At 38.3% G+C, this 14,942-nt stretch overlaps 1 protein-coding gene across 1 annotated transcript; it reads left to right on the top strand.

Annotated features, from left to right (window-relative positions):
• Positions 1-8,922: 8,922 nt before the first annotated feature.
• On the top strand, positions 8,923-10,469 carry LOC108877430 (GTP cyclohydrolase 1). Its single transcript, XM_018667468.2, has 7 exons — positions 8,923-8,963; positions 9,101-9,282; positions 9,498-9,607; positions 9,766-9,821; positions 9,906-9,937; positions 10,025-10,109; positions 10,325-10,469. The coding sequence occupies exons 1-7, from the start codon at positions 8,923-8,925 to the stop codon at positions 10,452-10,454; spliced, it is 636 nt and encodes a 211-aa protein (XP_018522984.1). The 3' UTR covers positions 10,455-10,469.
• Positions 10,470-14,942: the final 4,473 nt, after the last annotated feature.

Genomic DNA, 14,942 nt, shown 5'->3' with positions numbered 1-14,942 from the left:
GCACAGCTGGACTGAGTGGCCGACCTGAAGGAGGAGGAGGAGGGGGTGGGGGGTGGGAAAATATTTGGAAAAGCCCCCAGCTCCCCCTGTCCTCCTAAAACAAAGAACAGCATGACAAACCATGACTGCAAACCACAGTGGAGATACTGTATAAACTTAACTGCAGTCTAATACAATTAAATCTTACCTTTGTAATGTTCATTCAGTTTGTGTTTAGACTGTTTTATAAAGCTGTTGACTGGTGTTTGTGATGCTGTTGGACTGTATTGTGTTCCACTAAGAGTGTGTCTGTTATTTAGCCTGTCCTCACTGATATAAATAGGGTGAACAGGAAACAGTAACACCTGTCTGCCACACAATTCCACAGCACCACAAACTGCAGCCTCCATAATAACCATAAAGTTAAATAAACACCTCTAAAACAGTTTCAATTAAAAAAACTGAACAATATAACCTTCAAGAAGGTCAGATTTATTACAGAACTGTTGTTACATTTGCATTAATTTTAGCCATGTTTACCTAAGTAACTGGCAACTAAGTGCAAGTAGAGAGAAACACAGAGCCTGTGAACCTTTTTAGTTTGACTTTCATTTCATGTGTTTCTTTTGATTCAAGATGTAAAAGTGCATACACTAAGGTTTGGTACACAACTTTGGAGCCTGCTGAAATACATTTAAATGGTATTGTTTCTCTAAATCAAATGCATCTATTTCCAAGGCTTGAGTCCAGTTGCAGTGTTCCTTCATGATATTTCAGGATCTCTCTCTGGTAATTGGCCGATATTACATACACGGCATAAACAAAAAGTCTGCATGTGCTGTGTTCTCCCTGCTGTGCAGAAAACTTAGCCATGACCCCAAAACCGACCTACGTACCAAACTGCAGATGTTTGTACCTTTACACCGCAGAAATCAACCACAGCAACCTACACTGACTGTGGAAGAATAAGCTGTAGAGTACACTTCAGTTTCTGGTTTTCCAACATTACATAAACCCTAAATTACTCCCTGCTGAAGTTTTATAGTCAAAACCACGGGTACTTACTTAGTGTAGATTTATGCTTTTATCCTGTTTGATGTGTTTGATGTAGTTACAGCGAAGGGCAATAACAAAAACAAAGAAATACTGAGAAAACAGGACAAATGAATGTCCTAGGACTTTACTGTCCCAGTATCCATCAGGAGTGATGTAACACACAGTCTTACAGTACAGAGCGGGTTTAGACGGCTGGAAAAGTAACAGCCATGTGTAATGTCGATCACATGGGCCATCTCAAACTGCAAAATCTCTCTGCTCTAGTTAGAAACTCTCTCTCGTGTTTTAAGGGTCAATGAACTCACTTCTACTCTCTCTCCTCTGCTGTCTGCAGGATGGCAGCAACGCTCTGTCCATCGCACTGGAGGCGTCTCACAATGACACAGCTGTGCTGCTCTACGCCATATGAACTATGCCAAGACCCAGACTGCTGTGGTGAGTCCACCCTCCCATCCCTCCTCCTCCTCCCTCCTCTGTGGAGATGTGCCCACAGAGACACAAGAATTTAATTTAGGCAAATAGGGAGTATCTGTGTAGTTTGAGTTAGTGAGAATGGGGTAGTCACACTTTGTAAATTTGACTGATAAGACGACAAATTTTGCATAAAAATACCTTATTAATCGCTTTATCTACATGTTAGGAAAAGGCACTAGAAGAGAGGGAAATAAATTTGACCTACCTCATCTGGCCTGGTGATACTGTGATCAGGTTTAACAGCCTGAAAAGGAAGAATAAATGTCAACATGTGGAGTCAAGAGTTCACTTTCAAGTTGGCAGTGTTTCATTTTTTGGGGGTCACAAGCTCAAAGGTTTGAAACCAGCAGCTTTAAATCTGCTGAGAAAATGGCATGCGAGCAGCTGAAGTTAGTGCAGGTCACAGTCACAACATAACTGTACAGTGAGCAATGTCTCTTGTATTTAAAGTGGGTAGGATCAGTTCCACGGCAGCTCTCCAAGTAGTTTGGGTGTGGGCAGCGTTGGCTGAAGGTGCATTGCTGCCCCTGTAGGTGTTATAAAGTTCCTGTAGCTTGTGGGCAGTTAACTGAATAAAATACTGCCATCAAGTACTATTGCAACAAGATTGTTTACATTTAGTTAAATTTATGTGAGCACAATTTAAGTACACTTTTAAATGTGATTGTGCTCCATACTTTTAAAGTCATCACTGATGTTTTCAAAGTGCTGTGCAGTGATGTCCAAGTGTTATTTTTTCATTCCCCCAAAGTTTAATGGCTCTAAATAGCTCAAACAACTCAACAGTGTATTACGTACATCACTCCAGTCTAATGCAATCCAATAGAACTGTTCTATCATAACGTCAACTTTTACTATGTGTTTAATGTACATTTTTTCATACTTTTATAGAGGTGTTAATTAAACTGTATGTTTTAGTGTTGAGGTCATGCTGGTGACAGTGTTATGCTGGGCTACATTATATTCTGAGGAGTTTCTAATATTCTGCCTAAACAGGGAGGACAACAAATCAGAGCATCACCTTTTAACTATGACCTCAAAAATAAACATTTAATTGAACTTGCACATTTCTAATAATGTAACCAAAAGTGAACATAAAGAGCTTTGTAAAGATAAATGTTGTGGCAGAGTTGTTGTATTGGACTGCATTAGATTGTATCTATAAAAGAGGAAACTGAGAGTATGAGGTGTTCAGAGACTGTGCCTACAACAAGCAGAAACCTGATTTAAATTTTGCTACCATCACCTTGTGCAGTTACACATTGCTCCCAGCGCTGCTGCCACACTCCCTTAATGTCCTGTTTATGGAGAGCCGTTTGAGCATTATCCATATTAAAAGCTAATCACTCTTTTACAGCAACTAGTAGCACTTTTGTGTTCAACAGAGGCCTTATTACTGACGCCACTCTAGTAGCATCAAAATCCAAACTAGTCAGCTTTTTGTTTCACTTGTGAGAGACATTTCATAGTCAACTAGTAAGCTCCAAAATGTTGAACTACTGAAAGCTATAATGCTCACTAGTCATACTTAGGAGGTGAGTAGACGTGTGCATTGAGGCTTTCTATTGGCTCTCAGGTCAAACTAAAAAATGCCAACCAATCAGGACCCAGGACTTTGTCATTTTCCCACCAGCTTCATTTGTACGTTGCACACTAGTTAAAATGTTAGCCTGAAGACCTGTAAGTAGTTGGTGTGTGTTGTGTAAGCTTACATGTTCGCTTGGACTAAATTATTTGGACCTTGCTAGTTAACAAGATAGGCTCCAAATGTTTACAAGTCAACTAGTAAAGGCTAAAATACACTAGTGAGGTACAAAAAGAGTCACTAGTTTACTATAAGGTCAAAAGAGGTCAACTAGTGAGGTCAGCATTTTTGCTCTCATAATTTGTGCAGTAAATTGTGGGTAACTATTAACTACTGAGGTAAGTAGGCTACTAGTTAACATGTCAGAGCTGTTGTCGTTCACTACTGAACTAGTAAGGGTGTTACTAATTTGGTCCAGTGGGCCACTGGTGTCTCAAAAAGCTGACTAGTTTGGATTCTGGTTTTACTAGTTGCTGTAAAAGAGTGACTAATAAAAGTGTTTAATCAACTAGTTTGACCAACTACTCAACTGCTAATGAAGACCAAATAAATTGAGGAAACTGAAGCCTGAAATGAAGGATATGGAATACATAATCACCTGGCTTTCCATAGTAGACCAAGTCTCAGTGATGATCCTCGACCTGAAGGTTGGTTCAACCTTGGGCCTGTTGACGGAGATCCTCACAGACTTTCTGCTCCATGGTGAAATTACAAATGTTCACCTGCAAGAGGTCACAAAAATGTATTTAACACATGTCCAGATATCGTTCAGGTGACACAACGCAGAATACTGGCTCACAAAATCTGCTGCTTGCGTTATCCTATCGCATTCGCAACAGAAACAGTCTCTGAGCTTTTTGATCGCACCCCGTGTATTCGCTTGCTGAAAAATAAATTCCTCTTTTAAAACTTGACCCTGTTCTCTCGCATTGTGTCTTTCAGGGGTCCAAAGGCCCAGCAGCGAAGCCCCACCAGCCCCCACAAGCCCTGGCCCACAGATTGACTGGGTCATATCCGCTGTCTGAGGTGGACAGACAAGCAATCATAACTGGATATGAGCTAGGAAAAGCTCCACTGGAATTTACTTAAATATATATGTATTTATATATTGCCATATGTCCTGCATTTATAAGTATTGTTAATATGAAAATACTATTTTTCCATAAAAGTCGTGAATGGTTATGTTATATACTTGACCAATATGAGCTCCTAGCATGTCTGAATGAGGTCCCCAGCTTTTTTTTTTTCTGTGACAGGAAATGAGGCCTTACATTTATTATTTGCACTCCACTAATATTTTACTGTTAAGGGTAACACACACAGAGGTGGCATATGATGCACAACAGAGAATCAGCAGCTGTTATTTCCATATGAGCCCTCACGCTAACACAACAATAAGGATCACAGTACACGACTATCTTATGGTAAACCTCCGTGTTTATCAAATTGACTTCCTGGCTACTTTACCTTCACTTCTTTTTATTTAACAACATATCTGGTGTGTGTGTTGTCCTCTAGTCTACCCTCTGTCCTACCTTCGTTAACTGATCTGTGAACCTCTTCACCTTCATCGTCTGCACTAACTGTCTGTGCATTGTATGTTCATATAAATATATACATATATATATTCATGTCTAAAATAAACATATTTACATAAAAGCTGATTTGGAATGTGTGTTTTTCTTGAAGCATTATTTAATGTCTTTACACTGAGTGATCTGCATCTGCACTGAGAAAGAGTCTCAGTGTTAAAACACAAGCACAAACACTGACACTGTGTTTCATACATTTTTCTACAACATAGCCAGCCTGTGAAATGCGAGGTGTGTCCTAACTCAGTGTTAATCAGCTAACATTAAGGTTATTGTGAATTAAATGTAATATCACACTCCTACCTGTGCTGAACAGAGGGACACTTGGGTTGTTCACTGTTCACTTTAGTCTTGAAGCCACTGCGTCTGAAAAGACAAACAAATAAATACAGAAGTTCAGCACCAAGAAAAAGTAAGTGAACACTTTGAAATTACCTGTGTATAAAATTGTCTTAAAGTACAGTCAGATCTACATCTGATTTACAGTTATGAACAAACAAAATCTAATCTATCATTGTGTTGTCATACTGAATGAGTCAGTTTCAGGTTCAAAGTATGTGAATCCCTAAAAACAGCATCAAAGGTTAACTGGAGTCAGGAGTCAAAAAACCTGGAGTCCAATCTATTAAATAAGATTCAGTGTTTCCCCTGGGTTGACTGTTTTGGGGGCCAGGTGGTCTGGTCCAGGGGGACAGGGGGTTTCTAGATCGCGTGCATTTTGGGGTCAATGTCTGCCCATATTTGATTTTAGAGAGATTCATAGCGCTTTAATAGGCGCTTTAATTGTGTTTAACATAAAAAGCTGTCAACCTGTCTCCTCTGCACACACGTGAGACAGGAGAGAAACACAGCAGTAAAACGCAGCAGAGACTGTCAAACTGAGCTGAAATTAAATGAGTGCACATACATTTGGTAAATAACATTATAAGATATTTAGTTTTCTTTATTTTTGAATTGGTTTCTTGGGGGTGGGCAGCCCCATAAGACAATGGCAGGGGAAACACTGAGACTGGTGGTTCAGGTCAGAGCTGCTTTGTACGGTGGCCAGGTGACCTCAATACATTACAGCTTAAGAAGACACAAACAGAAGAACACAAGCAAAAGGGGGGAAACATTTCCATCAATTTGACAACACATGAGCTGCAACACTCACAACTAGGGGTGTAATGATACATCGATCTACACTGATTCTATTATCAACAATAGTATCAATCCAAAATGAAAACATCAATCACTCATTGTACATATTGTAACGCCAAGGAAGCGCGGAGATGCCAGCAAACTACAGCCCGAACTACCTACATCGACTCACTTTCAGCCCTTTTACTGTGGAAAGACCGTCTCCATGGCCGCTTCCCATCCTTTGATATGAATGGATATGATTGTGTTAAATCAGCAGATGATATTGTCTCATATCGATTGCTGGCTCCTCAATCAAATCAAATCAAATCAACGTCAACATCGACATCGACATCATATCGTAGCAGACTTTGTGATATCGGCAAACATCGAATCGTTCTCCATTGGATCGATATAATATTGTATTGTGATGAAACTTGTGATTTACACCCTTACTCACAACACAACCAGACAAAAGCCCTGCAAATACTCACAACACAACCAAATACAAAAACGCACTGCAAATATTAACAAGACAACCCAATACAGACACGCGCAGATGACAGCGTGTTTCCAGGGAACAGAAAAAATGTGATCAAACTGGCTAGGACACTTCTGAAGTTACTGATGTCAGCTTCTCTGCAGTTGGTTGGGCAAAATGAGCTGAAGAATTGAGCTAATAAAGTAATGGTGCTAAGTTTTTTTTTAAATCCAAAAGTCATGGTGGCAAAATTATTAGCTATTAAAAAATCACCAATTTTTATAATATTTAGGTTTTTTTTTAATCATTACCAAATTTTTGCTGCAAAAACTTCTATTTCACCCTCCAAATGTGAAGATTTTCTGATTGCTGCTGGATAAAACAAGATGCCTGAAGACATTAGGTACTAAGTATTCTCCTTACTTACCTACAATTAAAGGGAAAAATAACAGGAAGATTAATTGATATAGTTGCAGTCCTTATTCTAAGAAGCTTCACATTATATATGCAAATATTTTATTTCTTTTTCGGTTGTTGTAAAATACAAACTGGGACTGCACATTTAATAAAATGTACTTAGTCTCGTCAGCGTGACAGCTCGCTCTCTGCAGCCCTCATGAGTGTATCTGGTGACAGTCACACTTGTTTAACACTATACAAGGAGTAAACTACAAAGTCTATGAATTTATTATCTGATTATTTTGGGTTTATTTGTGGGTATCTCCTCCTCATTTATGACTGTGGGTGGATTTTCTATTACGATTTGGTTTAAAAGATTATACTCTTTTATTAGCAAGAATCATGCATCATTAGTCATGGCAGCACTGTGACAGTCATACCTCTCAAGATTCAAGTGGTGAGAATGTGAATCAGTTAATTACAAAGAAATAATGCTATAAACTGCTAAATACAAAGGTCTAAGTTACCTTCACGAAACATAATTTTCAACAATTTAATTAATGAAAAAGTTTGTGTAGAATAAGCGAAATAATGCTGAGCCCTAAATTATTTAGAAAATCACGTGAGACCCTCTGGGATATTCATGATTAGTCAGTGTGGTTTTTGTTGTGACTGGTCAGCTGGGTTCACTGTGATGAATTTAATTGAAGCAAATGTGATTAGTAGTAGTAACAGCAGTCCTCTGAAGCACAAGGCAGTCAGCTGGGTGAGGTTTGACTTTGTGTTCAATAGCTACACAATCACAAAAAACAATAAACTTTCTTAACATAACTTCAGCCTAAATCTTTTTAACCTGTAGACAATATTTTGTGTTCTGTTGTTTTTCTGTTGTGGTCTTTGTCTGGATTAAATGCCTTTAGTTCACTATCATAAACAAAATGGCATCAGAACATTGGTTAGGAAATAAATGTTTTTGGTAATATTTAGGTTACAGCTGGTGAGAATGTTGATTGATATTTGCAAAATCTTTATAAATTTTGTCAGTGACATTATAGGATATTGCCATTCTGCTTATACCACTGTAGCTATTTCTTTGATATTTTTGGGTGTACTAGGCCTCTGCAGGTGGTTTTGCAAATCAATGGCCAAGACTGCTTTATTGTCATACTGGCTGTTTGTGATTTTTGCAAAATGATACAAATTAATTTTCCAAACTGTAAATCATGATATAAAATATCTTGATATATGAAATTAAATATAGTCTGATAAAGGACTGCCTTAGTCCTCATTTGACCAGTTATGTGTTATCATCACATGGCTAATACTGAAAACGTCAACACTGTTTCAACTATAACAATTTACGAAAGTGACGTGACAGAGGGGAAATCAATGATATAGTTCTTGGAAGAAATACAGCTGATGTGCAAAACTTCTTAGAAACAAAAGGGACATGCATTTAATCTGTGAAGTATAATTGTTATACAGCCAGTGCACCAAGACAAAACACATTTTATAGTGGCAATTTAGCAGTACTTGTTGAATTACTGACGTTCAAGTGCACTTATGAAACTACACCATAACAGCAGCAGCAATGGCAGTTCACCTGAAAAATGTAGCTGCAGCAGAAGCAACTCTGCAGCATTTTTCTTTTTAAAGTGAAGCAAACAAAGGATCAGAAATTGATCAAGCTTTATGCAGCTGACCGATCCATCAAAACTGCCTCGATTATAATGTTTATATTTTAATATTTTTGAACATTTCTGCAATTTATGTAACAAAAACATCATTAAAACCATTTGTTTGAGCAGGAAATAGCTATAATTGCATGTTTTATGTTTATTTGTTGAAAACCTTTATAATACATCTCAGTACTGTGTGTTATATTATTGAATGTAAAACTAGACTAACTGCCTTACACTATATATGTTTTCTAAGTTAACAAACCAAACTGGCTCACAGTTGTCATTTAGTAGACCTATCTACACTGAAGACTTACAGTGTAAAGAAAAAAAAACACATTATGGAATATGAATAATGGTTTCACCCAAATTTTAAACTTAAATCTGATGGTTTGTGATGTTACTTGAGAGAACAAGGACATTCAGGTGTTTAAATCACAGGATCAGTCAAATGGTGCTGGAGAAATTTTCATGTGTAATTTTCTCCTGCATGGGTGTCTTGAGGCTCCTGTGATGCTGTAGCCTCAGGGCCTCACATCAGGCTTTAAAAACCAATGGATGGCCATTCTGACACCACTCAGCCAGCAGTTCACTACTGGGTTTGTTCCATTGTATCCTGCAGCGTCTTTCACTGACAGTAGAGCCAGAATGGAGTATCACCACACCTCAGAGATGAACGGTGTAGTTGCAGATTACTTTAGCATGTGCAATGAGTCTGAACGCAACGTTTGTGCAGAGAAGAGAAGCACTCCGAGGACGCTGCAGATTCAAACAACCTGTGTCACATTGAGAAAGCTTACAGCACCATACTGAGTGAGCTTGGAGAGGACGTGGCCCGGGAGGGACTTTTACGTACACCACTACGAGCAGCCAAAGCCATGCAGTTCCTCACCAAAGGCTACAAAGAAACGACCCAAGGTGAGAATAGTTACTGCCTTGATGTATTCAGACTATATTTTTACAAAAAAGAAATTTATCATATGAACACACTTCAAGAAAGCAAAGGATGTTTCAGTATGGCTGTAACAAGTGTTTCATAGTCACACTTCATGTTGAAGATGTGTTGTCCTGGTCTCATAAATGCAAGATCTTATCTCTTAATAATGTTAAACTAACAGTTAATCTTCACACAGATATCTTGAACGACGCAATCTTTGATGAAAACCATGAAGAGATGGTGATTGTCAAAGACATCGATTTGTTCTCTCTCTGTGAACATCACCTGGTGCCCTTCTATGGCAAGGTAAATTAATAACATAAGACACAGACAACAAATTTACATGACTTCAGAGCACATACACTGATATATAATATAGACTGTATTGTAGCATAAAGACTAATAATAAACACTAATACAAAAAATATATATGTTATAAGTAATTATTTTTTCCAATGTTTCAGGCTCACATAGCATATCTACCAAACAAGAAAGTGGTTGGTCTCAGCAAACTCGCAAGGTAGGTGATGACAATACACACACAACACTCTCATGTGCACACAAACACAGGCACCTGTGTAACTCTCTTTATTCTATCTTTAAGAATTGTTGAGATCTACAGCAGGAGGCTTCAAGGTAAAAGTCACCACTTACTACACCTATTTCTTCTCTTTATTTCTATAATGTTCGTATACGATGTTTAACTCAAAACTTTCTCCACAGTTCAGGAGCGTCTAACCAAACAGATCGCTTCCGCCATCTCTGAGGCGCTGGAGCCTGCTGGAGTGGCAGTGGTGATTGAGGCTGCGTGAGTATTCAGCCATCTAAAACTGTACCTAAAAGACATTGTCACTAAAAAAGCTTGTCGATGATAGTAACAAGCAGCTACGAAATCTTAATTACAACAGCAGCTAATGTAGAAAGTTCTGTTTTTAGTGAACATGTCACAACCCTAATGAATAGATCATGCTACAGTCATGGGGTTTTACAGAAATTTAAACAACACTGATTGTGTGTTTTCAGCCACATGTGCATGGTGATGAGAGGTGTGCAGAAGATGAACGCCAGCACTGTTACAAGTGTCATGCTGGGAAGATTTCATGACGATCCCGAAGTCAGGAAGGAGTTTCTGGCTCTTACAATGAAGAAGTAAAACGTTTTTACCTCAGCACACAGCTGGAAATTGTACAGTGTTTTAACCACTTACATGTTACATGTTTGTATCTCTAATGATATTTTGAAGATGGAGGTGCTCTTACTTAAGCTGATTTTTGTTTTGTTTTGATTTGTTTGAAGCAGTTGAAATATTAGACACAAGTAATGTCTCTCCATAAACCACTGTGAAATTAATAACTGACGTGATATTTATTTAATGTGATGGACACAGTCTTTCACATTGTATACCTGTACATTTGTTTTGACAATAAAAACAAAGCTGGTTTCTATTTTTCTTGTCCATGTATTCTTATTTTTAATACAGATTTTTAAAAATGATGGTACTGCATCAATATTGACGTTATCGCAGGTCCTTCCTTCCTGCCATTGTCAGACTCTACAATCAGCACTGTTCCCAGTAGACCACACACTCACACAGACCAACTTCACTAAGCTGCACTTTAATCCTACTCCATGAAACAGCTGCTAACACTCATACTGTGCAACATTATTTCACTCAGGGGTTATTATTTCATAACAAAATATGACATAACATCACATGCCACACATCATACCAGAAGAGACATACAAACATACACATCACAACAAAACTCCTCAACATAACCCAATCTTAAAATGTAGAAATAAATTCCTTCACCAGTCAGCACATCTCAGAAGTATAACAGCAACTTTTAGTAGAGTTAGTGTTCCAACTGCATTTTATTCTCCTCTACAGATCAGGTCAGAGTATTAAAATAATACTAAAACACATGAAGAGCCCTTAAATCTAACTAAAAGCAGGTTGTCAAGTTATGTAAAATGTTGTATCTCATAGCCTTTGACGTACTGTGTTTTAATGCTAATGTGGAAGGAGTGATATTACACATTACCACATCTTTCATCTGATTTGCTTTCAGTTATTAACCTCAGCCTGTTTCAGTTAATAATTAAGTTAATAAGGTCTAAAATCAGGACTTCAGAAAAACATGCAATCAGCTTGGTGAGTTATTCCCAAACATTTCGCTTGTGAAATGAAATGCTAATGTTAAAAGCTAAACATTAACCACAGGGATGCCCTTTGGCTCATGGCTTGTCTTCATTGTGGAATACTAGCATTATACAAATGAACATCTGAATTCTCTTCCTCATTTACAGGACAGGGTAGAAGCCTGGATGGGTGCTAACAAAATATCTCAGGAATTGGCAAAATGACCACAACTAATTTAAGTTTTTAGCAATATAACCACCATTTTATTATAGTAACAATATTACTCAAAGATAGCTTTAGTTTGCTAATTCTGAGAATTTGTTTACAATAATTTTGTGTACAACAACAAACATGGGATGTAGAGCAACTGCATTTCAATTCTGTCTGTTTGTGGAGAAAAACATAACAGATTGCTAGACTGGTAAATCCAGAGATTCTGAGACGTGGTGACTCTGCTACAACAAAATGTTTCTACATTTTGAAAGTGGGTTTTGTTTTGATGTTGTGTTCTATATAAAATTGTATTCATTGTGATCTTTGTCATGGCGGCATTTTGTGATGTTTATTTTAGTTACTGTACATGGAGGCTGATCAACCTGGCAGATATAAAAGGGGGCTGATATTTACACTTTGCAAACAATATCAGTAGCAGCATGTGACGGCCAATAAACTACAAGAAACTGCAGTGTAGAAATTCCAAAAACTAGTTTTAAAGTAACGTAGAAACAGTTTCTTTATTATTGTTTGTTCAACAGACAACGCTGACAACTTGATTTTTTTTAAATATACCCCACTTCTCGCCCAGTATCAGCTGGATAGGCTCCAGCATCCCCACAACCCTTAACTGATAAAGCGGTATAGATAATGGATGGATGGAAAATACTGTATGATATACATCTTGGCTACAATTACTTTAAAAACAAGTAAAAAATAATAATTGTATATGTTATGTATTAATGTAAAAGAATAAATGACAGCTGATAATAAATAAACTAACTGACTGCATCAAGTTTTAACCATGTTTATTAACAGAAAATCTGGGATGATATATATATCATAGTATGATAAAACAAAGTTCATGCAATACCAAGGAAACAGAAAACAGGAAAATAAGAGTCACTTTGTTGCTTAATTTCATAGCATCTGTACATGTATACATTATTAAGAATCTTGTATTATAAATGGAATAAATATTACCAGTTATTAACTTCACATTCCAGAGGTTTATGTTGCGATATTCCTGATATTGGATATTCCAACTGCCTCACGAGGTTCAACATAAACACTAAAGATATTAGTTCAAGTAAGAACTCCACCGACTGCAGAGGTTCACTGAAAATAAAACTAACAGAGACGCTGTACAATTTCCAGCTGTTTAACTGTGTGCTGAGGTAAAAACGTTTTACTTCTTCATTGTAAGAGCCAGAAACTCCTTCCTGACTTCGGGATCGTCATGAAATCTTCCAGCATGACACTTGTAACAGTGCTGGCGTTCATCTTCTGCACACCTCTCATCACCATGCACATGTGGCTGAAAACACACAATCAGTGTTGTTTAAATTTCTGTAAAACCCATGACTGTAGCATGATCTATTCATTAGGGTTGTGACATGTTCACTAAAAACAGAACTTTCTACATTAGCTGCTGTGGTAATTAAGATTTCGTAGCTGCTTGTTATCGACAAGCTTTTTTAGTGACAATGTCTTTTAGGTACAGTTTTAATTCAATTCAATTCAATTTTATTTATATAGCGCCGTATCACAACAACAGTCATCTCAAGGCACTTTTCATATAGAGCAGGTCTAGACCATACTCTTTAAAATAGGTATTTACAGAGAGAGACCCAACAAATCCCACCAAGAGCAAGCACTAGGCGACAGTGGCAAGGAAAAACTTCCTTTTAAGAGGCAGAAACCTCGAGCAGAACCGGACTCAGGGTGGGCGCCATCTGCCTCGACCGGTTGGGTTAAGAAGGAGGGGGGGGGGGGGGGGTAGAGAAAGGCGAAAGAAGAACATAGCATAACACAGGTTCCATATCAGATGTAAGATGAGGCCAGTAATACAGCAGTAGTAGTGATAGTAGTGATAATTAAAGTATTAACTGCTAACACAGCAATACAACTAATAGCAGTAGCAGTATAAGTAATTTCTAATTCTAGCAGCAGGTGTTGAGTGGAGTTGTAGGAGCAGCAGGAGACTTGTCATCACAGATCAGACTCTACAGCTCCAGAGGAAGAAATACCTGCAGAAAGAGACAGAAGAGGAGAGAGAGACGGAAGAGCACAATACTACAGGAAAGGGGACATATTGAGTTAGTAACATGTAACATGGGATATGAATCCATATTGAGTGGAGAGAGAGAGAGAGAGAGAGAGAGAGAGAGAGAGAGAGAGAGAGAAAGAGAGGAGCTCAGTGCATCATGGGAGATCTCCCGGCAGTCTAGGCCTATAGCAGCATAACTAAGGGATGGTTCAAGCCTGAGCCAACCCTAACTATAAGCTTTATCAAAGAGGAAAGTTTTAAGCCTACTCTTAAAGGTACAGAGGGTGTCTGCCTCCCGGACCGAAACTGGGAGAAGGTTCCACAGTAGAGGAGCCTGATAACTGAAGGCTCTGCTCCCATTCTACTCTTGGAAACTCTGGGAACCACCAGTAAACCAGCATTTTGGGAGCGCAGAGTCCTGGTGGGATTGTAGGGGACTATGAGATCTTTAAGGTAAGATGGAGCCTGACCATTAAGGGCTTTGTAAGTGAGGAGGAGGATTTTGAATTCTATTCTGGATTTGACTGGGAGCCAATGTAGAGAGGCTAACACAGGAGAAATGTGATCTCTTTTCCTAGTTCCTGTCAGTAGTCGTGCTGCAGCATTTTGAATCAGCTGCAGAGTCTTTAGAGACTTGTTGGGGCAGCCTGATAATAATGAATTACAGTAGTCCAGCCTAGAAGTAACAAATGCATGGACTAGTTTTTCTGCATCTTTTTGGGACAGAAAATGTCTAATTTTTGGAGATGTTACGCAGATGAAAAAAGGCAGTCCTAGAAGTTTGTTTTATGTGTGAGGTAAAGGACAAATCCTGATCAAAGGTGACTCCCAGATTCTTTACAGTGGAGCTGGGAGCCAGGGCAATGTTGTCTAATGGAGCTACATCATTAGAAAGTTTGTTTCTGATGTGTTCAGGACCAATTATAATGATTTCAGTTTTATCTGAGTTTAGTAGTAAGAAGTTGCTTGTCATCCAGATTTTAATGTCCCTAAGACAAGCTTGGAGTTTGGCTAGATGATTGGTTTCATTAGGTTCCATTGACAGATAAAGCTGTGTATCATCTGCATAACAATGGAAATTTATGGAGTGTTTCCTGATAATATTGCCCAAGGGAAGCATATACAAAGTGAAGAGGATTGGTCCAAGCACTGACCCTTGTGGAACTCCATGTCTAACTTTTGTGTGTATGGAGGAGTTGTTGTTAACATGTACAAACTGAAGCCTATCAGATAGA

The sequence above is a fragment of the Lates calcarifer genome, unplaced genomic scaffold, assembly GCF_001640805.2.
Source record: "Lates calcarifer isolate ASB-BC8 unplaced genomic scaffold, TLL_Latcal_v3 _unitig_5887_quiver_3412, whole genome shotgun sequence".
Classification (NCBI taxonomy): Eukaryota; Metazoa; Chordata; class Actinopteri; family Centropomidae; genus Lates; species Lates calcarifer.
The sequence above is the reverse complement of the archived record's forward strand: the minus strand, read 5'-3'. Positions and strand labels throughout refer to the sequence as shown.